The 25,000-nt window shown below is 40.7% G+C and overlaps 2 protein-coding genes across 3 annotated transcripts; one reads left to right on the top strand and one right to left on the bottom strand.

Annotated features, from left to right (window-relative positions):
* Positions 1-1,634: 1,634 nt before the first annotated feature.
* On the bottom strand, positions 1,635-16,342 carry flii (FLII actin remodeling protein). Its single transcript, XM_041230839.1, has 30 exons — positions 16,230-16,342; positions 15,034-15,144; positions 14,833-14,904; positions 14,417-14,497; positions 14,088-14,173; positions 13,793-13,954; positions 13,435-13,538; positions 13,154-13,329; positions 12,705-12,862; positions 12,506-12,590; positions 12,150-12,297; positions 11,815-11,948; positions 11,371-11,583; positions 10,900-11,079; positions 10,512-10,594; positions 10,348-10,422; positions 9,993-10,076; positions 9,406-9,577; positions 8,847-8,951; positions 8,181-8,372; positions 7,898-8,086; positions 7,651-7,790; positions 7,116-7,314; positions 6,206-6,360; positions 5,952-6,012; positions 4,993-5,121; positions 4,623-4,729; positions 4,306-4,411; positions 4,083-4,148; positions 1,635-3,715 (listed from the first exon to the last, which is right to left on the bottom strand). The coding sequence occupies exons 1-30, from the start codon at positions 16,290-16,292 to the stop codon at positions 3,581-3,583; spliced, it is 3,771 nt and encodes a 1,256-aa protein (XP_041086773.1). The 5' UTR covers positions 16,293-16,342; the 3' UTR covers positions 1,635-3,580.
* A 768-nt stretch (positions 16,343-17,110) lies between these two features.
* LOC121301555 (mitochondrial dynamics protein MID49-like) lies at positions 17,111-21,418 on the top strand. 2 transcript variants are annotated; one of them, XM_041231043.1, is made up of 4 exons: positions 17,111-17,262; positions 18,406-18,566; positions 18,903-19,074; positions 19,403-21,418. In XM_041231043.1, the coding sequence occupies exons 2-4, from the start codon at positions 18,420-18,422 to the stop codon at positions 20,458-20,460; spliced, it is 1,377 nt and encodes a 458-aa protein (XP_041086977.1). In that variant the 5' UTR covers positions 17,111-17,262; positions 18,406-18,419; the 3' UTR covers positions 20,461-21,418. The 2 variants fall into 2 exon arrangements, with proteins under 2 accessions (XP_041086977.1, XP_041086978.1); XM_041231044.1 differs by lacking the exon at positions 17,111-17,262 and adding an exon at positions 17,929-18,206.
* The last annotated feature ends 3,582 nt before the right edge of the window (positions 21,419-25,000 follow it).

Raw genomic sequence — 25,000 nt, forward strand, 5'->3', positions numbered from 1 at the left:
TTAAATAACTTTGCGATTATTGAGAAACTAAGTGTATTAGCAGCCTTACAAAAACAAAACCGTTTCTCTCTTGACATGCTTTTACAAGTACAGTGGTTTGTTATGCGATACTTCGTTACAGTGATTTGGCAAGGATTTTACAAGAAGTACTAACAGATTGCATCTGGATTTCTTTCACACTAAACACTATGGGTCAATTACAATAAACTTGTAGATTTAATACAGAGCTGTGTCTTAAATTGCAGACTAGCTGCTACGGTACAATGGCAGGACCATCGCTAGCTGCATGCTAACTTAGTACCAATTGCAATAAGCCATTTCATTGTAGTGTGCAAACAAACTGAAATGAGGGGGGCTCAGTCTGAGTCATTGGTTCAAGCTAATTATGTTCGAGTTATGTTTCATTACAAGATCAAAGTTGTTTTTGTTTTTTTTTAAAGAAAGCCAACGTTATTTAATTAACATTTTTTGAACTTGAACTATGTACAGAACTGTATTTTCTCACAAAAGCACTAAGGCTGAACTGCATAAGAATATTTTCCCTTTTTCTTAACCAAAACTCAGATGTATAATCTATTTTTTTCCTTAAACATCACCAACGTTAATGAAGCAGTATTCGAGGACAAACAAAACTTTTAGTCCTCATTATTTAATTCAATAAAAAAAAGGAATCTGTTTCTAGGACTAAAGGTGTAAATTGAATCAGAAATGCTAATTACATATTTCAGGTATAGCTTATAAAAGTTTAATTTCTTGTTGCATCCATACACAGACAATCATGGCCAGCAGTCATGTGCAGAATTTACAATGCAGCAAAAACTTCATGGAGTGTATAAAAGATTGTATTGAAACTGTGGAGGATGGCCGAAAGGATTCCACAACAATGCTGCAGCACACAACTGCATGGAATACACAAAGCAGATTTAATGATGTCTTCCTCCAAGAACTGAAAACAAGTAAAAAGGTCTAATTAAGCAAATCATTAGTTCAATTGAGGTTTTAGTGGAGTAATTGTCTGCTGGTTTTCATTCCAACTGAATCCTCAGAGTGGGTCTGCAGGAGTGGGTTTGAGAAGCCCTGCTCTAGGGCAGTAGTGCTCAACTCTGGCCCTTGAGATCCAAGCCAGTTCCTGTTTTACTCCAAGCAGGTTCTAATGTAGTTAATTGAAGCAATTGACTCATTTAGGTCCTGCTTGGAATAAAAGACCAGAAAAGGGCAATAGCAGTAACTGTGGGTTTGTTGCAAACACAGCTGGGGAACTGACTTGAACTGCAATTGGTGTTAACTTGCATACTAATTTAATACTGTCCTCCAGACTAACCACTGGATCATCCCCAGTTCATACGCTGCTTTCAGTTCGCTGCAATAGATTTATTGGTTGCTACACACACACAATATTATTGCATTGTGCAACTTTGGGTTTTGATAATACCTGTTTTATAATAACCTACTCTCTCTCTCATTATAATAAAGATTTAATGGCCAAATAAGATTTCTGATGTAGAAATCAATTTTTAGAAGGTTGTCTAGATAAGTGGTTTTTCAATTAATGTATTTCTGTTTTACATGGAGCCATATAAAAAAGGAGGAGAAAACAGGTGTTTTGGAAGATAGAAAACCAAAAAAAAAAATAATAAAATGTGATGTGCAATTTTATTGAAATACAAAATTCATAAATACAGCTACTTCCTTATTTCCAGTAAAATTGCAGAATAGGCAAGTGCAAACAAGCTGACACAGCACCAGGAAAACTAACACATTCAGACACATTGGACAAATTACACATGTAGTTTTGCAGTTTCATTTCGAACAGCAGATTCAACACGTGACAGGATGCCTAGTCCAGCACAAAACCCTTTGCAAGGAAAAAAAAATATAATAAATAATAATAATAAATAATAATAATAATAATAATAATGTGGTTCCACCTCAGGATTACATTGCTTATTGTAATGGTCTACACAGTACCCTACCACGCTATACCATTTGCAGAGTTCATACTTACCAATACCTCAGCCATTAGTTACAGGTTCAGATTGATTCTTTACTAAATTTAACTGTACACAGAATAGCCCATCCACAAGTCATTCTATAAACTGAAGCATCAATATTAAAATTACCCCTGGTTTAGAAGGACAGTGTTTAGGCACAAGAGTACTTTCAATGTATATCAAATTGTGAAGACAATAGGTGCATGATTTAATTCTACAGCCTGAAATCCAAGAGCCCTTTACTGAATTATCAAGACTTCTTTATAAAAGACACTGTCTGTTACTTGACTTTGCAGCGGCTACAGTAATCCCTGCATCCAAAAATAAATCAATACGGGCTCATTCAGTAGTTTTTAAAAGAAGGTGCTTACCACCTGCAAGAAAGCAACACAAACAGCACCTTTAGTGGTGATACGAGTATAAAGAACAGCTACCCATTCAAGTCTACTACAAACCACTGGCAATAAAGTAAAAACAACCCATGAAATCAACCACCTTTCAGATAAAACTTAACTTACTAACAGTGATGAACTGCACGCTGATGTGGTGAAAGTGGCACAAGCGTGCTCAAAGGAAAACAGCTCCAGCACAATGCTGCAGGCTGGGAATTTGGCACAGTACACAGAAACAATGTTTTAGTAACTGTGACAAATTACACTGCAACCAATACTGGACTAAAAAAAAAAAAAAAAAAAAAAAAAAAAAAAAAAAAAGGTGGATACAGCCATTTCTAAAAGATGTAAATTTATCAAAATAAACTGGAAGCCTTGGAATATCAGCTGGTGAATAAATCAGTTATGTACAGCAAGTTGTGCTTTCACCTAGTGGTTTATTATTGATCTCCAAGTGTAAGCTTTTTCTGTTGCAAATACTTTGATATGTTGAACATGTTAGCGGAACAATATGCAGCTGCTTTAAAAACAGGACTTTAATATTTCACAAACAATACTGTATTTTAAAAAAAGACCCATTAACATTTACTGGGTCTTAAAATGTACAGTTTATAACAAATACATCTGGAAACTCTGGTGTAAATGGGTTGCTGTAATGCATAGGATAGATATACTACAGCCTATATAAATGATCCTGCATAGGACAGACGTACTTTGAAACCAAGTCTAAAAAATAAAGTCTTGGAAAATTCTCTGTAAACCTAGTGGTGCATAATTTCATTTCCTCTGCACACAATACCCCAATTAGATATTTTACTTTTAAAAAAACAGAACAGGAGAAGGTATGAGGTTGCAAAAATATAAAAATGTATTCTTCCAAGTTAAGATTAATTATTTAGATTAGCTTGGAAGTATTAAAATTGGCTAAAATACATTCTTCTTTCACGTAATTAAAAATAAATCTTTTCCAGCATTTCAGAGTTGCAAAGCCGGTACTGTACTTCATGTTTTTAATTTGTATTTTATTTTTCACACTCCTAGCAAAATGCGTCAATATCTGAGACTTTGTAGCTGTGTAATGCTGCACTATGGCTATAGAGTAAACCGATAAGGAACGCCTACATTGTGTCCAGTCAAACCTGGTAAAACAGAGAGAAGCGCTCCAGCAGAGCATCCCTGTGAACTGTTTTAAAGTGCTTATGCAGGGGGTTTCCTGAAGACACTCCAGGCATGGAAGCAGCGGGTGAAATTGTGCAGCTCGTTCCCCTTGCGCACCAGCCTCAGCTTCCTGGGGTGCTCCGAGTCCTTGGATCGCAGGTGCTGGATGTAAACCTGCAGGGAGAGCGAGTGAGCGGTGTAGCGCAACTACAGAATCACTCCCAGTGAGCCACACTGCTTTTAACCCTTTCGTTCCTGGCTGGCCTTATCTTAGTGACGTTAACACATGCTGTAGGCTATCATGCTGGAACCTTGCAGGACTCCTAGGTCCCAGTCGGAGATAGTGTATAAAATGCATGTGAAGGATTCTTTTGTGCAGTTCTCATGTACACTCAATAAAGAGAGTTCCTTTTTGAATTATGGAACTTTTGACAAAAATAATAATGCACTGAAATGCACTAAAGGACTGAAAGGGTTAAAAAACTAGCAAAACACAACTAAACCCCAGGTCAAGAGAAACAAGTCTTTGTTTTACTCTTACCTGACAAGCTTTCAAACTCAGTTTAATCTCCACTTGACTGGTCTGAGTCCCAACCCACATGTAAACCTTAAAATGAAAAAAAAAAAAAAAAAACACACAAAAAAAGTCACCCTTTGATTCACATAAAATACCAAGGATTGGCAAATATTTTACATGTAGCTTTTTCCCCTCTCATGACACCTATGAAAAAAATCAATGACCACTCTTCTAGTTAAGTACTCGCCTCTTTCCCATTGTCTAAAAGCATGATGTCATCATCAGCGAGGTCATCTTGACAGAAATCAGAACACTTCTCAGACACGGAGAAATATCCCTTCTCATTGGAACACCTGAGCAAGACAGACAACGTTTATGAAGCTCTGGAAACCACACTCCAGCTACATGTAATACTGAACAAATGCCACCACTTCCCAAACAAAACAGAACCTACATTACCTGGTATCCCAATCTCACGAAAACAGGAATAGCTTCCAACACAGCCTTTCGGAACGTGCGGAATACAATTATTACTGGACATCGTTCAGCTAGATGAAATCCTACCTGAAAAGTCTTGCGTATTTCATGTAGTCTGCATCCTCATCGTAAGGTTTCTGTGCTCCCATGCCGACCCAGAAGAAATTCTCAGGCTCCTCTCCTTCATTTATCACCTACAGGGATCAGAGGAGAAACATTAGCATGTTTCACTGGTGTTTGATTTATATAGATTTTTATATATTCAATTTAAATACATCTCAGGTTGATGGAAGAGACACATATACAGAAGTCCTCAATTAAAAAAAAAAAAATACAAACTAATTTAAAGTAGTGTCCAAAACATCCTTATATTCGATAATAAAATCAATGTGTAAATTAAAATTCAGACTTGTTTTAAATGCTTGGCGTATCTAGTTTGAGCTGGACTGCCCTGTACCTGTTTGCTGTAAGTGTCATCGAACATGCTGTTCATGATGTCTTCAGCAAGCTTAGCCTCATCTGGATCAGCAGCCCTGCCCACCCAGGTGTACACTATACCTTGGTTGTCTGTACTCTCAAATGGCACCTGAATACAATAAAAAGGAAAGCAAATGTGAATCAAATATTCAACTAGCTAAAGGATTGAAAAGAGAGACACAAAAGGTTCATAGGCCACTATACTGGCTGTATAATTAACTGTTCACCTGTAGAAAAATACCAGCAGATTTCTTTTAGAATAAGTGTTGTAGCTTGTACACAACGGGGTTATTTTCAAAACGTGGTGCAGGATAAAAAAAAGAGACCTGGAAGTGTCATTCAATCAACTCAAAAATAACTACATGAAATACCCTTCATTAGACACATTCATTTGTACACCCCAAGAGAGAGGACTGCTGCTCTACACAAACTGACAGGTACAAAAATATACATGTGGCTCAGTTACAGCAAGTCTACAGTCGATATTCAGAACCAGGCTGGATTGGATCCAACAATCCTGTTCCCAGCTCCGCCCCCACCCCGCCAGCTAACATCACAACACCCGGCTCTCCAGGAAAGGTAAGCAAGGAAATGAAACAGCTGGGTGCACTCCTGTGCTTTACTTCAGACGTGAGTCGACTAAATTCTCTGCAGCATGAAGCTACGCAAGCAAAATGATATAACAGGCCAATGAGAACACTGGAAAAGCCTTTAGTTCTTAGACATCATCTCGCAGAACCAATTCAAAACAAAAAACAATCCTAAGCAGCAGTTTTACCTTTCTGTCGTCTTTTTGATAGGCAGCATGGTTTATTCAGAGAGGATTTCTGTACTTCAATGTATTTATGATGACACTTTTATTAACCAAGTCTTAATGTGATCATTTTAGTTTATACAAATTGCTTTTTAAAGTTGAACAGACTAGCCAATAAAAGGTACCTTTAAGATGAAGCAGAACTCCGAATTCAGGAAGCTGGAATCCGTACTGATCTGGATACACCTACAATTATAAGAAATAGATTTCAAAATATACATTTAGCTGAACACAAACTTTATTTTTGTATATTGTTAAAACTAAAAAAAAAACACAAGCACCTCAACACACACCACTCCACAAACATCTGATTTAAAATTCCTTTTTTGCCTTCAAACAAAACCAATGTGAGACGGTCCTGACCCCTGGCGCCCCTCACCTGGTGCAGAGCGCACTTCCGTTCGTCCGGATGTGGTACAGGCTGGGCTGCACGCTGTCATCCCTCTGCTTTCGCTTTCCTTTGTGAATGATGAACTTTCTCTTGAAATGAGAGAGGAACTTCAGGTTTTCTTGCTGCTGGGTCATTCGTACAACCTGCATATTAAAACAAAGAAACATTGTGCGACAGGCTGTTTTGACTTGCTCCTTCATAAAAGGACAGTAAATATAGGCATCGTTATCTAGAAATACAAAAATTGAATCCGTCACAACTACAGAAAGAAGTTCCGTTTACTTTGAGGAATGTTTTTAACACACACTCATTAGTTTAAACTTTAGGACGCAGACACAGGAAACCAAAAACCACTGCATCCATGTGCTGTAGAAACAGAAAACCCAGATCTCCCTTTCCAACACTGATATCAACATTGTAATTTTCCAGGGTTAATTTTTCTTGGTTTAGCTTTTTAGCTTGAAAACTACCTGAAAAAGGGATACCGACACTTATCCATGATGGGAAACGCTTTCCAAATGTACATACCCAAGCCTACCTTACTAGATTACATTTGGCTTTTTACACATTAAAAAATATGCAAGAGACAGTAACCCTTTCAGTCCTGAATTATTTTTGTCAAGCTGAAGAATTCAAAATGAATTTATAGAATTCAAAAAGGGTACTGCTTTATGGAGTATACATGAGAACAGGATAACATATACGTCAGTACTTTAACTCTAAACCCTGCATATGCATATTGAAAATGAACTTGTTATTACAGACGAGGACTCTCTGGTCGCAAAACGTCAAAAAACATGGTTTGTACACTCTTTGTATAATAATACAGCAGATACAATATATCTCCTACTTGCCTTATCACTGCAATACAGAAACCTGGTCAAAAAATAAAATTCACCTCCAGCTTGCCAGGAAAGAGGCTCTCGAATTTCTTCTGCAGACTGAAAGTGAAGGTGAGCCAGCCCATGTTGGAAGCCTCCCGGCCCTGCCAGAAATACACCACGCACTGGAAATCCTCTTCCTGCTGCCGGTCTTCATCATCCCCGCCCCTCTTCTCAGCCTTCTCCTCGTCCTCATACTCCACCGGCACCCAGTATCTGCACACACACACGAACCATTTAGAAATGGGCAATCACCCAGCTGTGAAAAACCATTACCAGCAAGTCCCTTTAGTTGTAGATCATTTTGTTTTCCGGGACTTTATAAATTGACTTTGGATAAAGCTATAAATCCACCATCTATGCAGAGCTGGCATTTCTAAAAATGGTAAAGTAGGCAGTCACTGCCCCCTCTAGTGCAAAACCACAGGTACTGTACTGCAGGTAAAATATTTCAATATATTGTATCACAGCAAAGAAGCCATTCCTAAATTATTAAACAAAACACTGTGTTTGTTTCTATAAATTGTCTACAGAGTTCCTTTTTGAGATCACCTGCAGAGGAAGACGTAACAGTCCTCGGCGTGGAAGTGGCCGAACTCTTCTTCGGGCAGGCGAGCAAATTTCTTTCCTTCCAGAACGAAACCTTCCATTCCATCCAGGTCCTCATTCCACTCTTCCATCAGCTGCTCTGCCTGGGAATTCAAGGACAGCGCATGGAAGACACAAACAAGCACAACTTTAGATACATGTGTATAGAACACAGAGAGTCTAAGCTGGGTTGCATTATCCAATACGGTACCTCAGTCAGAGGCATGGCTGGCTGCCGAGGGAGGAACAAGGCAGTCAGGTCTGCTTTCATCTGGTCTTTCTTCTCCACGTCTTTTTTAACCTTCCCTGACAGCCCCTCCTTCTGCAGCACTTTCTCTGCGTTCCTGGTGTAATCCACCTTCAGAACGTCATCCCAGTTCTTAAACTTGGATTTAAACACCTGGGGTTAAAAGAAGGGGAAGTGACCAAAGTCATTGGGATTGTCCGCTACAGCAAATTCCATCCAAGTTGAGCTTCCTCCCCCCTTACTGTACCTGAAACTCGGTTCCCTCCAGGTTGCGCGTGACCATGGCATGCTTGGGCCGGTGCAACATGCTGCACAGCTCCTGCCCCAGCTTCAGAGCTGCTGCCCGGACCAGCCTGGGGGACTTGCGTCCGAGCCAGATGAACACGTCCGACCAGCAGTCCAGAATATACACCGCCTTAGTGTCCAGGAGAGTCTGCAACTAAACATCACGGCACCAAGTAAAACACGAATAAAAAAGGACTGCTTCTTCCTTCTGCATTATTGAAATTAATTTCTATATTACAGTGGCAGACATTAATATTGCCTTAGATTTATCAGCTCATTTATATTGACTGTTACAATTACATTGCGCTGCATGCTTCTGTGATTTTGTTTCTATCTGCTACCATCAACACATACTTTTACACTGCCACCGCTCCCTTGTATTTCAGAACCATTTGAAATTGCTTAACTAGGTTTACACAACACAGAAACCTCTGCCCAGCATGAAATTAGTATGAAAATCATGCTGCGTTAAAAAAAAAAAATATAATTCTACACACACTGAACCTTCTATGCGGCAACATTAACATATACAATTCCAGCGAAGCACAGGTTTACAGCCTTGCATGACTTCTGGTAAAAATGCTCCCATTATCCAAATTGATATTAACAGTAGGGATTATCACAGTACCAGTCTCATCTCTGGTAGAAGGTCAATCTTTGGCCTCTTCTTGTGTTCCACAGAAAGCTTGTAATTAATCTGAGGGAGCTCCAGGTAGCCAAGGCCAAGACCAACCTAGAAGAAAAAAAATGAAATTATACATTAGGAACGAGGGAAATCAAAAACAGCCAGCCAGCCAGACAGAGAGGATCCTATGCAAATTTGACCTGTTGGTTTTTTACCCTTGGCTTACTTTAGGTCAGTTTCTCATTAAAAGTTACTTCTATGTCATTCAGAGAGGGGAGCCTCAAGGTCTGGAATTGCCTGCACATGAACCAAGCTTCAAGAGCCTTTCAGAAATCAAAGAAGAGAAGTACAGCAGAGAGTTACAGAGCACGTCTGTGTTCAAGGCGTTCTGACAAGTTTAGGGGTTGCTTGAGAAGCTAAACTGAGCATTACTTAAGTAGCGAGAATTGGATAAAATATACACTGACACTTTTTTTTTTTTAGTGTATGGCAACAGAGTTTAGCCAGAACAATTTCATTTTGAGACGGGACTAGCTGTTCATGAATGAGGCGGAACGCTTGCCTTGTACAGTTTTGGTCGGACGGGTGTGAAGTCATCAGGTACGTGCTTCTTGATTTCCTCCGGCTGTCCCCCCAAGAGCTCCCAGAACTCCGGGGTCTCCTGGTTCTGAACCAGCACTGTGATCTCAGACTTCCCCTTCCGCTCATTCTTATTGATCTTCTCAGCAAACAGCCTGACAAAAAATAATTTTTTATTGCATTAAAAGCATCAAGCATGAAAACGACACAGCAGTTTTCATGCTGCTTGGTTGTATAGAGGTGTTGCACATATTGTGTCCATGAAAGTGTTAATATAGGAGCCCTCCACCACGGTCTGTTTGTTGCCTGTCCTGGAATATGCCTTTCCCAGCCACTGACTCCTAATACAGGTTTGGGGTACAATTTGAATTATCCCCAAGAATGACTAGCTGACAGATCAACTGAAATTTGACCAAACACATGCATGATTTTTTTTTTCTGAAAAATACTTAAGCTCTTAATTTGAATTTCGGAGGTCCTCAGATTTAGATGGGCTAGGAATCTAACAGGAAAGTTCAAAACTGGGTTTTTTCACATGAAATCCGTGTGAATATACTGCGGTATTCATACCTGGCTTTTGTCGTTCCGCTCAGAGTGGCCTGAGCCCCTCTCCAAATGAGGATCTCCAGGCCATTGTCCAGAAGAAACACAAAGCTGGAATACAAACATACACACGTTAACACCGTACATACTACAACACAGGCAAACCCAATGAAGCCACTGTACATTATATAGTACAGCTAGAACAACCCAATCAGTTCAAAGTTATACTCACAAAGATCACGTGAACAACACGTGTACAAATCCAAGCGTCGTTACAAAAGACTGCTGAAGCCACTGACACCAGAATCCCACGTAACCTAAGAACTTTCCTATCCTGCATCCTGGAACTCTCCTTCCTACCACAATTGTGCTGGACACGTACCGTGGGTCCAGGGAAGCAGCTTTCAGGGGAACAGATTCCAGTTTTATGTTCTTTTTGCCATAAATACGATACAGCCTAAACAAAAGGACAACAAGAACTATAAAATCTTCCAATAAATCATCGTTCGAGTCACTGGGCCAGTAGACAAAAGCACACATTTTTACCTGGTGATGTATTGTGTGTCTTCCACTGTAAAGAAACCGCTAGCCGTTCCTCCTTCGATGTATGATATCTCATTGTCAAAAACCTGCAAATGGAACAATATTTTGAAGTCAAGATTCAAGTTTAGCCTTTTTAACCTGATTACTTACAAACATCACTTTTGTAATTTTTTTTTTTTTTAAGTCTTGTTATTACATTTTATGTCTTGTTATTATATTCTTATTACATGCCTTATATTCAATTGTTTTTACTTCGTAATTTTCACTGCTTCTTGATATTGCACGCTTTTCTGTTTTAACAGAGTTACGTAAAGCGATTCGAGATACTGTCGTATGAAAGGCGCTATATAAAATACAATAAAATGTAAATGATGTCTGCTCCCACACTGACCGCGCTGAACTCCTCGCTCTCGTCCCCCATCTCCTCTCGGACGGTCCTGCACTCCGCTCCCAGGTAGTTGCGCAGATTGACAGCGTGGATGGCAGAGCAAGCCTTCTTATCCATAGTGGCCTCCTGTCCGATCCAGTAAAAGATCTGCCAGTTCAAGGAGCTGGTCTCATCTAGGAACGTCTGAGAATTAAAAAAGAGTAAGACACAACATCTACCCAAACCATCTGGATGCCACGGTCTGCACGTACCTTATATTAACATGTGGCGGTAATTTCACCTAAATAGAATAAAATTTTAGTTAACTAAATAGTGTTTTTATTTTTTAATATATTGTTTTCTTCAATTTGATCCATTGTAAACGTGCAAATCTAAAACTGGTAATCCGACAATTGGGTAAATAGATTTTTCTGGATAGGCTTATTCTGCAAAAAACATGTGCTGAAGAAGCATTTGAGGAGTAGAAATCCTTGCCTTCAGTATAATGTAACAGTCCGCTTCGTAGAATTTCCCCAGGAATGCTTCGTCCACCTGCATCGGGACAAAGTTCTCAATCTGCCAGACGGTGAGTCCTGGGATCTGGCCCACGTCCTCCGTGAAGAACTCTGAATAATCCAGCTGAGGTTTCTCCAGGCTCTTGTCCCAGCGCCGCGTCTTCAGGTCTGTGTATTTCATATCCCCATTCTCCTGAGAGGTGAACGAAGAAGAGCAGGTTATATCCTCAGTCACAATTTCGCAATTAAAAATAAATGTAAAAAAGTTTGTGCGAAATTTATGGAATTCGAGAAGTTGCCCTGCCAAAACTTAAACACACACACCACTAAACAAAAGCATTGTAAAAAATACACAACCTTAGAAACGGTACAACTATGCATGCAGGGAATATACAAAAAAACTAGCTACAGTTCCACTTCTCACCTCTATCGCTTTGTTCTTGTCCTGCGCCACATCGGACATGCCTTTCAGGACCTGCTTGGCTTGGTCATCCTGGCTGGAGTCCTTCCTTCTCCGCAGACGCAGCTTTCTGGCCAGAGGGTCTCTGCCAGCAATCCCTGGCATTAAGAGTCACAGTATTAACACGAAGGGTACACCTGGGCTCAATTACAGCAGCACTGTTTGCTGAAATTGCAACTACAATACTATTGTAACTGTACAATTTGTAATTAATTGCATTTGACCCCAGGTCTGTTAAGACAATTACAAATATCCTGTATTCTGGGCAGCAAGCAGGTTTACAAAAACAATGTCGTTACCTCCTCCAGCTGCTTCCACTGTGGCAGGAGACGCCCCAGCCAATCGGAGCTGGTTCTGAAGCGAGAAATCGATATTGTACCATTCAGCAGTCCTGTCCACTGGTTTAGGAGGCATCACCAGATTTGGATTGTCTCGCACATCTAGGACCTGATAGAGAAGAGAAAAAGGAGGAGTTTGACAAAGAAGCAGTCTGTTTGGTCTTCTTGTTTAGCTCACTGAAAGCGTGAACAGCTGAACCAGTTCCATCCAAACACACACACAGTAACAGGTGTTTAAGCCATACTAATTTTGCTAGAGTCTTGCTCCACACCCAGACTGCAGAGCAGAAATAAATATAAACACACAAGTTTCTTGCCTCCAGATCTGTAAGAAAATGAACGGCCTCTGGCATCGTGACGAGACGATTCTTATTGAGAACCATTTTCTTTAGCCTGCTACACCTAAAAGGGGAAATGAAATACAACGATCAACCCTAACTTCAACTACACCGTTACACATTGCCCGATTTCACCGAAACTCAAACACCTGATCCCGTCAAGAAAAAAGTCTCTCACCTGCACAGGCCCTCGGGAACCAGCTCCAGGTTATTGTTAGCTGCCATGAACTCCTCCAGGCTGACCAACTTGCCAACCCCCGATGGTATCCCATCAAAGTCCAGCTTGTTCGAGTTCATGTAGAGCTTCTTCAACTTGGTTAGCTTACAGATAGCAGACTGGGAAACGGAAAGAGAGGACAAGAGGGGTGAAGTTAAAAAAAATAGTAATTCAACAACTTAGTCCTATACAGTAAGAAATAACAGTATATTCATGTCTAGTTTTTCAACTAGGGCTGGGACATGTATGCCACTGTGATTACATGGTAAAAGTGCATTTCAGTGCCGATAAAACAATTGCTTCAAGTAGACTTATGCACTGCAATAACAACAATGCAGCTTTATAATCAAGCTGCAGGTAACCGACTGATTGATCCCCAGTGCTAGCCTAGCACAAGTACAAACTCTTACCGGCAGAGAGGAGAGCTGGTTCCGAGACAAGTTAAGCGTTTCCATTTGAGTCCACTGGTCGATGCACAGCGAGAGGTCAGAAATCTGGTTGCTGCTCAAATTCAGACGTTTCAGGCTGGACAGAGTGTACAGACACTCTGGCACTCTGCTCAGATCATTGCAGGACAGGTCAACATCTGGTGGGGGGGGGGCAGTGATGGGACAGACGACAAAAGAGAAATCAGTATTGTGCTTTACATGTGATCCAATAACAGCTGTTTATTTGCTGGAGCACGATGTACCTGCCAGGTTAGTCAGCCCCTCGAGGCTCGTTGGCAGATTACTTTGGGTGCGCTGGGTGTTTCTCAAGTGAAGGGTGTGGAGTGCAACCATAGCAGGCAACTGTCTGCAAAGAAATTGAAACAAAAAACTGGTAAACAATTTAAAAAGAAAATGCCTTTATACCAACATGCACTTAAACTTAAAAAAATACCATAGCATATTCATTTGTACACAGATTTATTTATTTATTCTTAAATCAAACTGCTACAAAAAATGAATAAATATTTCGTTTTTGTGCGTTCAAAAGAAGTTGCATAGGAGACTATGGTGTGTTTTAGAAGTGCTGCACTCTGTCCTGCAGACAGGCAGCTCCCCTACCTGAGCTGGGCGTGCATTAGGGGGTTGTTGTTCAGTATGAGCGTCTGCAGGTGGATCAGGCGTCTCATCTGTGGAGGCAGGCTTTCCAGCTTGTTGTCACTCAGGTCCAGATACAGCAAGTCAGTCAGGTTGATGAACAGCTGGTTTGCAATGTTGTCAATGCTGGAAGAGCAGTCATGAAGTCTTTAATAAACAAACCTAAACAAAACTGTAGTCATTCCTTAAGGATTCAGTGGACAAGCCACTTATTTAGTGCGACAGAAGAGGGCAGTTTCTTAGCTCAAGTCATTCTCACCTGTTGTGACTGAGGTTTAGTACCAGCATGGTTTTAGAGTGCTCCAGGTCTCTGGGGATCTCAGTCAGCTGGTTGTAGCTCAAATCCTACAGAGAGAAATGGTGTATGGACAATACTGTTTAAGGCTGGTTCAAAATCTGATGGAATTTGCTCAATGAAGGCAAGTATGATAGAATGCAAGCTGCACTACAGTTGTGCCATTATGGGTATGTTGAATGCACAGTGCCTTCAGTCCAGTACACCACACTATTTAGTAATTGGATACTCCAGTGAGGGCGTTCACTGCACAGGTTACACTCCAGAGAGTGCGTTCACTACAGGTTACATACCAGCACAGAGAGGTCATCCAGCTGGAAAATGTCATCTGGAACTCCGGAGTTCTTCAGTTTGTTTGCTCGGGCCACAATTGCCTTTGACAGAAAAAAAGTACGGTTTAAGGACAGCGACCTTGGTAAATCAGTTTTCTGTTAATTTGCTTCTTGTTGGGCATGGTGTTTACTCGAGGGTGGTGTCGATTAGAAATCTGAGGATATATGGTAATTGTAATTACAGAGATAGTTACCAACTACAACAGCACAATCACTCCTAGAGTACCTAAACTGAACACCCAATAAACTTAGCATTCATTTTCAAATAAAGCGTGGACACGGATCAGTCAGGAAAGTAGTCTGTAGTTTCTAATAGTTATGTTCTCAAGTGCATTGTTGTTAAAGAGTTTTCTCAGTGGTATTTTACTTGCACTCACCCTGAGACAAGGAAGGCTGGAGAGCTCTCCATGCAGAGTGGTCAGGCTGTTGTGGCTTACTGATAAGTGTTCCTGCAGGAAAGAGAAGATATCACCTGTTAAACTAAGTCAAGGCTTACAGAATCAATTCAATTTGGCTCTTCCACTCAACACGGCGCAGGAAAGGTTCTAGCGGGGGGGATTTAGATATAAAATCATTACCAGTTTTTGGAGGGATGCGAGCTCTTCTGGAAGATAACACAGCCCGGTCCTGTTTAGTTTCAACCACCGCAGGCTGGTCATAGACTTGATGTGCTCAGGAAAATAACCTCCCTATAAAACACAGCAGCATTGTTACACCAATCCCCTCTGGTCATTCAGCAATGCAGTGGATTTCCCACAAAACATTAAAATCCTAAACCTCTCTTCCTGTGAAAAGCACAGCAAGGCTACGTTCTCCTCCCCCCCAAATTAGCACTAATCTCGGACTAGTCTGTGTTAATTTAGCCTTCATCCAACATTAGAAGCAACGTGGGTTTCACTGTATTTATTATTATTAATGGTGTGAATGGACTCTCATAACACTTCAAGAGAAACTACAACACAAAATATAATTCATGCTTTAAGATGATAAAAATAAAGAGGTTAAATTTTTTTAATTGTGCTGTACAATTTCACAGATATGTAGCTTACACAGTGAAATGAATATATTATTACATACAGTATTATAACACAGTATTACATAATAATATGGTTACACCCTACAATAAACATAAGCTATAAGGTAGTGTGCATTACCTTTACAAAGATTTTATTGGTTTCTCAGAATACACTATTTGAATAACTGTGTACAAAGTCAGTATAATTAATAGTTACACTATTTTAGGTTTTAAAAAAAATGTCAATTACAGGGAATAACGCATCTTATCTGTGGAATCGCTCTATACTGGAACACATATTACAAGGCCCAGGAACGACTGGAATTAATATAGATTCTACATTACAAAGAAATAAACTTCAAGAAACAGTTTGCAATTTATAATTAAAACAACTCAACTGACAGCCTTCTTCAATTCGGTGAGCAATATGACGGACACAGTTTATTAAAAATGTAGCCAATAAGCAGCGTAAACTAAAATGGTACACGACCTTTTCACGTGTAGACAGTACACAGGCGTCTATTAAAACGGGATCGTTTTGTTTTTATTTATATTTAATTATCTACAAAAACGGCTCCCCAGTCATGCCAATCTAAAATAAGGCGTTGCTATATTGGCGTGGCCCCACACCGAAACAGACACCGAACACCGCAAACTTGCTGACGCCCAACAAAGTTTCAAACTCTCCCGTTTACACAAAGCATGGATATTAATTATGTGACCCCCCTCGAAGACAGCAGAAACAATGACCCGTCTTACTTTGAAGTCATTCCCACTCAGATCTACCCCCCTGATAAAGGGGAGAACTCCGGTGGCAGCCATTGCAGTTTTCAAACCTGAAGTTGTCTTCTATTTCTGGGTGTGTTGCTATAAATGGCAGAGCTGGTGTTGAAATAGAATCGCCCCTTTACTGGAATGGTACCTTCCGCTTATTAACGCAATCGGGACCTCCCACTTAACTCGTTCGTGTTCACAATTTCAATGACAGCAAATGTATACTTTACACACATATATATACATACATACACACACACACAGGTATTTTTATGTATATTTCTATTTACTTTGATATACAGTACGTTAGCTTAGAAATAGTATTAACATACCCTGTGGGTGGTTTATCGACCATGATGCACCGCACTTCATAACCACGCTTTCTATTTATCAATTGTTAACTTTGCAACGCTTTGATTTTCAAGAATCGACGTGTGCTGCTGAACTGTCTTCCGACTTTTGCATATAATAATGGCGTGCTGGTGTACATCATCACATTGTGCACGTTGTCTGTCCTGTGCTGCTCCTGTGTACAAACTACCAACTTTGTGTACTATTGTTAAAGCCCTGGGCATATTCCCATACCTATAAATAATGGCTGTTTTCTCAGTGTCAAATATACTGGGCATTGCGCAGCAACAAAGGGTTAAACCCCTTCTTATTTCGTTTTGCAATGGCGCTGCAAGTCTCTTTGAATCGTATCTGCGGTAGTGCTAGCTCATACTGCACCCTTCAGGGGAAGCACAACGCTATTGCATTTTTCACTTCAGCACGCCAATCAAACTGTGCCTCTGCCCGCCTCCCGTGCGGATCGTCTATTTTGAAACGTCATTGAAAGCGAAGGACGACGAGCGGTGATTGGTCCATCGAAGAGCCAGCAGCCTGCCGTGGTTAAAGTTTCCGTTTGGCAGACGGGCTGGCTTGGCTTTGTGACAGTATGGAAAAGGGCAGCAAAGAAGGTAAACTTTGCGTCTGAAGTTATGGTTTGAAACGCACAGACAGAGACACAAGGACACAGGTGAGTTTGTGTTAAGTATTAGGGATTAGTGTTATTTTTAAGAACGGTGCGGTTTGATGAGATGAGCACGGATGTTTATATATATATATATATATATATATATATATATATATAAACCTCGGTATATTTTTTACCAGGCACGTCATACAAGCAGATATTTCCAAACTAAAAAAACATAAATTGTGTTCACCGAGTATAAATACTCAAGTATATTTCTACTTACTGTAGAAGTACGGTGTGGTTGTACAGTGTAACAAATGACCCACTAAAATATATATTGCGTTCCAAAATCCTACAACTTATACTTTTGTGTGTGTGTGTGTGTGTGTGTGTGTGTGTGTGTGTGTGTTTTCTATCAATGTGTGCCTTGGACAACACGTTTTTAAAAAACTCCTGGTGATACTTCGTAGTGTAACAACTGTAAGTCGTTCTGGGTAAGGACGACCGCTAAGAAATAAATAATAATAGATGCAGTACATTTGTATATGTATTGTGTGTGAATTAAGCTAGTTTTTGCAGAAATGCATGATTTGGTCAACTAAACAGTAATATATTGGAATGCTATAGAACGGTGTGTCCGTGGCGCTCTGCAAGCGTAACTAAGCTAACACGCAGTATGTTGCAACATGTGACGATGCATTCTCGCAGTGCAGTGTGTGTGTGTGTGTGTGTGTGTGTGTGTGTGTTTTTACGGTGGGCATTTTGAAGGAAACAAACATGGAACAAAGATTACATCCTAACACTGCTCGGATTCTCATTCCTTTACAATCAAAGCACGAAGTACTGAACCTTTGAGAGCGATGTCCGACTCTCGCGTTTCCAAATGACGCCACTGGAATGTTTTGATGAAAACACTTGGTTTCCTGTAGAGTAGCCTGGGGGCTCCGCACCCTCGTTTGTGCTTGCTTGGTGGGACTGCCAAAACCAGAAAATCAGAATCGGAGGTGTAGATCTAAGGACTGAAACTTTTATAAGTTTCTTTTTTTTTTTTCTGTAGACACTTTTAAATTAACAGCTAAAAATGTCACGATCAAACAGTATTTCCCATCTGAAGTTTTAAGTTATTTTTCCTTTATTTTTACCATTGCAGCGGCAGGGAGTGGGCTGTTCTGGTATTATTTACTAAAATCGTTTGTGTTACAGGGACTGTACCTAGGATGGAGGGCACAGTTCAGAAAAAAGGGAAGAGCCGGGGAGAGGATTGCATCGCGACGGCTATTGACTTCCTGTTGGCCAATGCCAGGCTAGTGCTTGGGGTCGGGGGAGCTGCTGTGCTGTGCATCGCTACACTGGCAGTGAAACGGGTAAGACTGAAAAAAAACTGTTCATCCTTCTGCTCACTTAAATAACTACACAGGAACAGCAGAGCGAATGTTTCTTGTTCAAATAACTGTATTGAATAAAACGCCCCAGGATAACTTAATGTACAGGACCCCCAATGCAAGGACTGGTACAACAATGCTGTATGTATATGGTCCACAGCCTGAAAAGTCTACTTCAAGCCTGAAAATTCACACTTTATATTAGTTAACACATGTATAGGTATTGCATTAAGATGTTTGCTTTAAGCTTTCTTTGTTGTGTGCCTGAGGTCTGTTTAACATGAGCAATGACCCTTGCTTGTCATCCCTTTCTTGCAGCTGATTGACAGAGCCGCCCGTCCCCCAGGTGAAGATGAGAAACCAGATCAGAAGAGCATTAGCGAGACCTGGGAGGAGCTGAGCTTGGCTGGTGCTTCCCCTAAAATGCTTAAGAGGGGGCTGGAAAACTCTGTGAAGAAAAGCTTACCAGCTGTAATCAAAATAGAAAAAGGTGAAATAAGAATTTGCTTTGTACTGATCTTATTGGTTACGAAATTAAGCTTGGCAAGTATTCTCAGTTTTTGTATTTTAAAATGTAGCTTTAGGTGTGACTGATTGTAGTTTGGTGTCTTGCATGTGTTTTTGGAGAGAATTGGTGTCCCAGTGTACCTGCACCAGAGAGCTATCTAAAATTACACATCATCAAAGGACATTTCTGGTCACAGATCCCCTTGCAAGGTTTGACTTGATGTATTAGTTGGTAGTTCTAGCCTCAGCTGTACAGCTCTGGCATCGGTTCACACAGTAAATGCGTAACAGCTGCATTCATGTTTCCACAGAGGCCTGCAGCGGTTCCAGTGCGGCTGAGGCTCCGAAGCTGGAGATCTGCCGGGTTCCGCTGTGCGTCACTCTTCAAGAGAAGCTCCTGCACTATTACCAGAGTCACGTGACGCTCTCCGAGTCGGATGTGGGCCAGGCCAAGCAGAAAGCCCTGGACGTCTGCATGGAGATCCAAGCTTTCCTCCGCAGCAAGCAGCCCGACATGCCACTGGGGGAGATGTCTCTGGGCGGCTCGCTGTTTGACGACCTTCAGGTTGTCTCCGCTGATCACGCTTGTCTCCTGGTGCCTTTGCTGATCGAAGAAAAGTTCTGGTATTTTGTTCCAGGGGAGGAGACCATCCTCAACACCCCGCAGTTCTGGATGGTCAGACGGACAAACCTGGAGTTCTTTGGTCGGGGGAGCAGCTACTGGGATAAATTCATTGTGGGGGGCTACCTGTCCTCCAACGCTGTCAATGAGTCTTTGCACAAACTAGTAATGGGGTCCATGAATTGGCCAGCCCTAGGCAGCATGTTGGACTGCACCATCAGGCAAGTGATGGGGTCCCAGGAACTGAAGCTAGAAATCCAACAGGAACAAAGCCAGCTTTTCATCGATATCTTGCCAATAATAAGGTTCGAGGAGACGGTGCTGACGTCCCAGCCAGAGAGCAAAGGAAACTTTGAGAACCTATGGTGCCGGAGCTTTTACACGGATCAAGCCACCAAGCTCAGGGACCTGGACGCGTCCGATTCCGGTCTCCGGCTATGTTGCCTGAAAATCCTCAAAGCGGTCTGCAAAGACCAGCCATCCCTGAGAAGAGTGACCGGCGGGCATCTGGTCAATGTCATCCTGCACCTCAGCGACACGGAGTCAGACTGGAGTGAAGCAGCCCTGGCTGACCGGTTCCTGCAAGTTATCACGGAGGTGACTGGCTACCTGGAGCAGGGGTTCCTGCCCAGCTACTTCAACAGTGCCGTGAACCTGCTGTCTGAACTGTCTGCAGAAGAGATTGATGAGATTGGGTATACCTTCTATTGCGCTTTGTCTAACCCAGATATGCTGCTTCAAAGATGAGTATAAAGTGATGATTCAAAAGCACGGATGGACAAAGTTTTCATGCCAGGGGCCCTTTTGTTTTAATTCTAGCGGCTCTGGCGTTGGTACTTTCAGTTGCAGTGTGAGACGCTTTTTCTAGTGCTCGATTTCAGCATGCAATGTATTATTTGGAGGTTATTTTTGTTATTTCTTTTTTTTTTTTCGGTGAGGGAGTTATTTAGACAGTTGAACGTTGTATATGTGTGTGAAGCTTTTTCTAACGAGTTGCTTTATAAATCGAAACTAGCAAGTCAATTCAATGCCTTTTTTAAAAGTGAACTGTTCTGATGCTCCAGTAACTCCTTCTAAATGGCTTGCACGAATTTTACAAAGACAGATCTGAAAAGGAAGAACTATCTGATTTGGACCTGTGCTTTTGTTGGTTACAGGTCAGTGGTAAAACAAGGAAAGGGTACTGTGATTTGCTCTCAAGTTGAACAAAAAACCTTTTCAGCATTGCACAGGCAGGTGGTCATTTGGGGATTGTGGCCAAAGAGAATTGCATTTTGAAGAGTTTTTTTCTCCCCTCAGCTGTCTGTATGGTTTGTCAGTTAATGAGAAATTCTCCCTCATGGAAACTACTTGGCTGTCAATAGTTCTGTAGAAGTGTTGAACTGAGAAATAGGCATTGTTTAGTATTATGAAATGTATTTTTGTCTTTTAGAATTGAAATATTAACTCATACTAAGTGTTTCATACTAAAATATTTTCTCTTCCATGTAATTTTGAATTCATTTTTGTTTAAAAAAAATCTTTCACCACTTGGTGCACTTCAAACCTAAGTCTGTTCTATACAGCTGGCAGTTTGATACGCTGCTAGATTGGTAGCTAACATGAGCTTGTCATTGTTGGAACAGAGTTCTAGCTGTGTGACAGTGGAGTTCAATAGTTTTAAAATGATATATTCAATAAAGCTTTAACTTGGGCTAAAAACTAATTCTGCATTGGTTTTCCTTTCTCCCAGTTAATAAATAAATATTAATAACTATACAGATTTAGTGAAGGTCCTAAAAACACTGGAGCTAGGCTGAGGGCAATGGAGTAATACATCTGTGAGGCAGGACAGGCAATTGAACACACCCTCAGATATGGAGCGTGTATCCAAAAAACAGTGGTGTGGCAACTTGCTCTATTGTTTTTAATAGCTTGAAAGTAAATTGCTACAATAATTTAGACCATATCCCTTATACAAAAAATATAATAATCTAGAAACTGTTCTTCCTCCAAAACAACCTTTTAGTCAATTGAAACAAGAAAATTGCTTCTCTAACCAATGCCGTGCTTCTCTGTGAGTGAGATGAGGTCGGCCTCAGTAAAGAGCTGTGCTGGGCTTGTATCTCCGTCCCTCGCTCTTACACTGGGATCATCAGACCAATCACACAGGCACGTCAGCACTGCATAGCGAATGCAAACTAGTTTTCAACTGGATTACCCCTCATCAAACTGGTTTTACAGTCTTGCATTGCTCACGTACATGCAGCTACTCCTGTGTGTGTGTAACACGTGTGGAATACAGACTATGAAACTGTCACCAAAACGGTTACTTTCATGAAATTACATTCATGCATTGACGCATTATGGAATAAAAACTGAAAACAAAACAGACTAATGATACACTGGCAAGGTTAAATAACATGCTGCAGAAAACACATGGTACAGTTGGCGCATTACTTTCGCATACCACACGTCGTAAGGGTACACATTCAGGTAGTTCCTGGCGATGATCATTAATTAGCCCGTGCATTGCAAACCTCTCCTGGGTGTTGTCAATGTCCACCGTGGATTCCTGCCTCTGTGCATCCTGGGAGCAGCAAGCCAGGAATAGCTGCTGCTCATATACACCTTGTACACAACAACAGTGAAAAACAATGCAGCAATACAGTCAGCGGATCAGGTACAGAAGCTACAAGCTGTAGGGGTTTACAGCAGAAAACATGAATCAAACATTTTGTGATGTGCTTTTTTTGTGGGAAATAACTGCATACAACTGGATCAGTCTGGATGTATTACAATTGTACAGCAGTACAGAGGTCTGGTTTACTGACCAGAAGGTCCACCTCCTGCTTGACATCGCTGACTTTCTGGTCCGGTTCTGGCAGGCGTTTCTCATTGAGTTGGGGGTGAGCTCTGAGAAGCAGGCTTGGAACACCTGCAAATTCTGCTTCACTGAAATAAGAGTGCAAGTTCAGTCCTCAAAACATGCAACTGTACTGCAGCTAACCAAGTACAGTACTCCATTACAGTTCACAGCTTCACAGAGCTCTCTGCAAGTTTCATCACAATGAATGTGTGGTTTTAAACATATAAGGATGTCTAACTTGTAAAATGCCCTAATCAAGTTTCATTATAATTCAAAACACGGTTCTCTAGAAAGATAAAGCTTATTACTGTTGTTATTTTAACATATTTCAACTGCTTTAAAATGAACACCAACTTCCAGCAAAGCTCTTGTAATGGCTTGATCTGTCACCTCCTTTACGACTTCGATGACCTCAAAGCCGATGTTCTCTCCTTCGCGATCACAATCTGTCCAGGTGACCAGAACCTGGCACCGCCTCACCTCTCTCTCCAGGGTCCTCTGGTGAGCACAGTGCAAACATCCAGGAATGTTAAAAATGCAGGACATCATTGAGCAATATAATATACAGCAGAACAACAGGCAGGGTACGGTAGATACACAAAATAAAACTACATTTTTTCTTTCAAAACAAGTATCTGTAGAGAGTCTTCCATAATTTTGATGAGAAAATATGTGCCCTTGGCTTAATGCTTGTTTCAAAACAGGGCTTGCACTGTCCATTCAGATAAATGAGACAGACTGGATCAGTGCATTGCTCCACCTTGATATCCATTAGTTCTCTGGGCAATATTTTTCCACTTCTGCATCAAACAGGATGACTGGGTTGCAACTGTGCCTCTAAGATTAAATTATGTGAAAGGTACTTCTGCAGCCAAGCATTAGCTGACACAAGCATGTGCTGCGTTCACTCATTCATGCAAAGGGATCTGTCCAAAGAGATGCAGCACTTGTTCTCTCTTGCTTTCAATGCTCCTTAAGCCTGTTATCTGTTACTAGCTGTTGTCTAAATTGCTATTTCATCTTATTTGTATGACACACACATTTACAATGTTCTAGAATCCACATCCTAGCCTTGTATTTAATGTATCTACATTGTTCCTCACTATCTTGCAAAGTGCTTTGTGATGGTGGTCCACTGTGAAAGGCGCTATATAAAACAAATATTGATTGATTGATTATTTCCATATCTGCTTATATAGGAAAAGATTCCAGAACGAGGGGCTGGAACTTGCAGTTTATAGCTAATATTAGAAATGATTTAAATATGTGTGCAGGAAGGACTGTAAAAAGAAAAAATGAATAAGAAGAACAGAAGCAAACAATATAAATAAATATGAAATGAACACATTTGCCAAACCTGTGTTTTCAGCTCTTAAACAGTTGCAGTTCCAGTTACTTATAAAATGTTATAGCTAACTTGAAATCTGCAACTGTTCAAGAGCTGAAAATAAGCAAAAAGGTCTAATTAAGAAACTTAGCAATTCAATTAAGGGTCTAGTTCAGTAATTGAGAGCTCGTTTGGAATGAAAACCAGCAACCAGGGGGGAGGGGTCCCAGGATCGAGTTTGAGAAGCCCTGTCCAGATAGACAGACTTTGATTCTTCTTCTTCGTCTTCTGCAGAGCTGCTGGTGGCATCTCGCCACTAACGTGCGATTTAAAAAACAAACGTGTACATTTAATATGCGATTCTTTACATTTAATTAACTATAACGCCGTTGATCGCAGAAATGGGTCAGTTCCTCTCAATGTTTGAATGAGTTTGTATCACTTAAGCACGAAAGGTAATGTCATAGTAACTAATTACTTGACCTAGAACTGTAACCAAACCATTTATACACTCGCTAATATACTCATCTTCTGATTTACGTTTAGTACCTATTTGATTGAAAGCCAGTATTTGTTTTTACCGCATGCGGACAGAAGTGTCGCAAACACTAATGTTTTGGTAGGCTGTGCTAAGTAAGTGTCGTAAAAGCTGTTTACTATAATCTACATTTCCCGGTAGGCATTTCTTCGAAAGCTTTTTTTACCCCTTTTTCGTAAGCGCTTTTCCGAATGAAATTAGCTGCACATAAACCTTATTATTACGCGGGAGATTCACGAGTAGTGATTTTCTTCAGAACAGTCTGGATAAATTCTTGTCATGAGGACGGGTCATGGATAAAAATGGCTGCTTATTGTAATTCTTGTTTCTGATAGTGACATTAAGCAACTGCTTATCACAGATCGTATTCTGTGGTCGTCTTTTTTTTGCATGCCTTCTGAAAATAACTGGAATTACACCGCTAGCTCTTTTAATGAGTGACGCTAAAAGGACATTCACGCTCTCCGGCTTTGCTGTGTAAATAATGTTTTAGCATTTCTGTCAGAAAAAGTGTTTTTTTTTTTTTTGTTTTTTTTTTTATTATTCATTGTCAATATTGCTGGCATTCATGTCA

The sequence above is a fragment of the Polyodon spathula genome, chromosome 27 (genome assembly GCF_017654505.1).
Source record: "Polyodon spathula isolate WHYD16114869_AA chromosome 27, ASM1765450v1, whole genome shotgun sequence".
Taxonomy (NCBI): Eukaryota; Metazoa; Chordata; class Actinopteri; order Acipenseriformes; family Polyodontidae; genus Polyodon; species Polyodon spathula.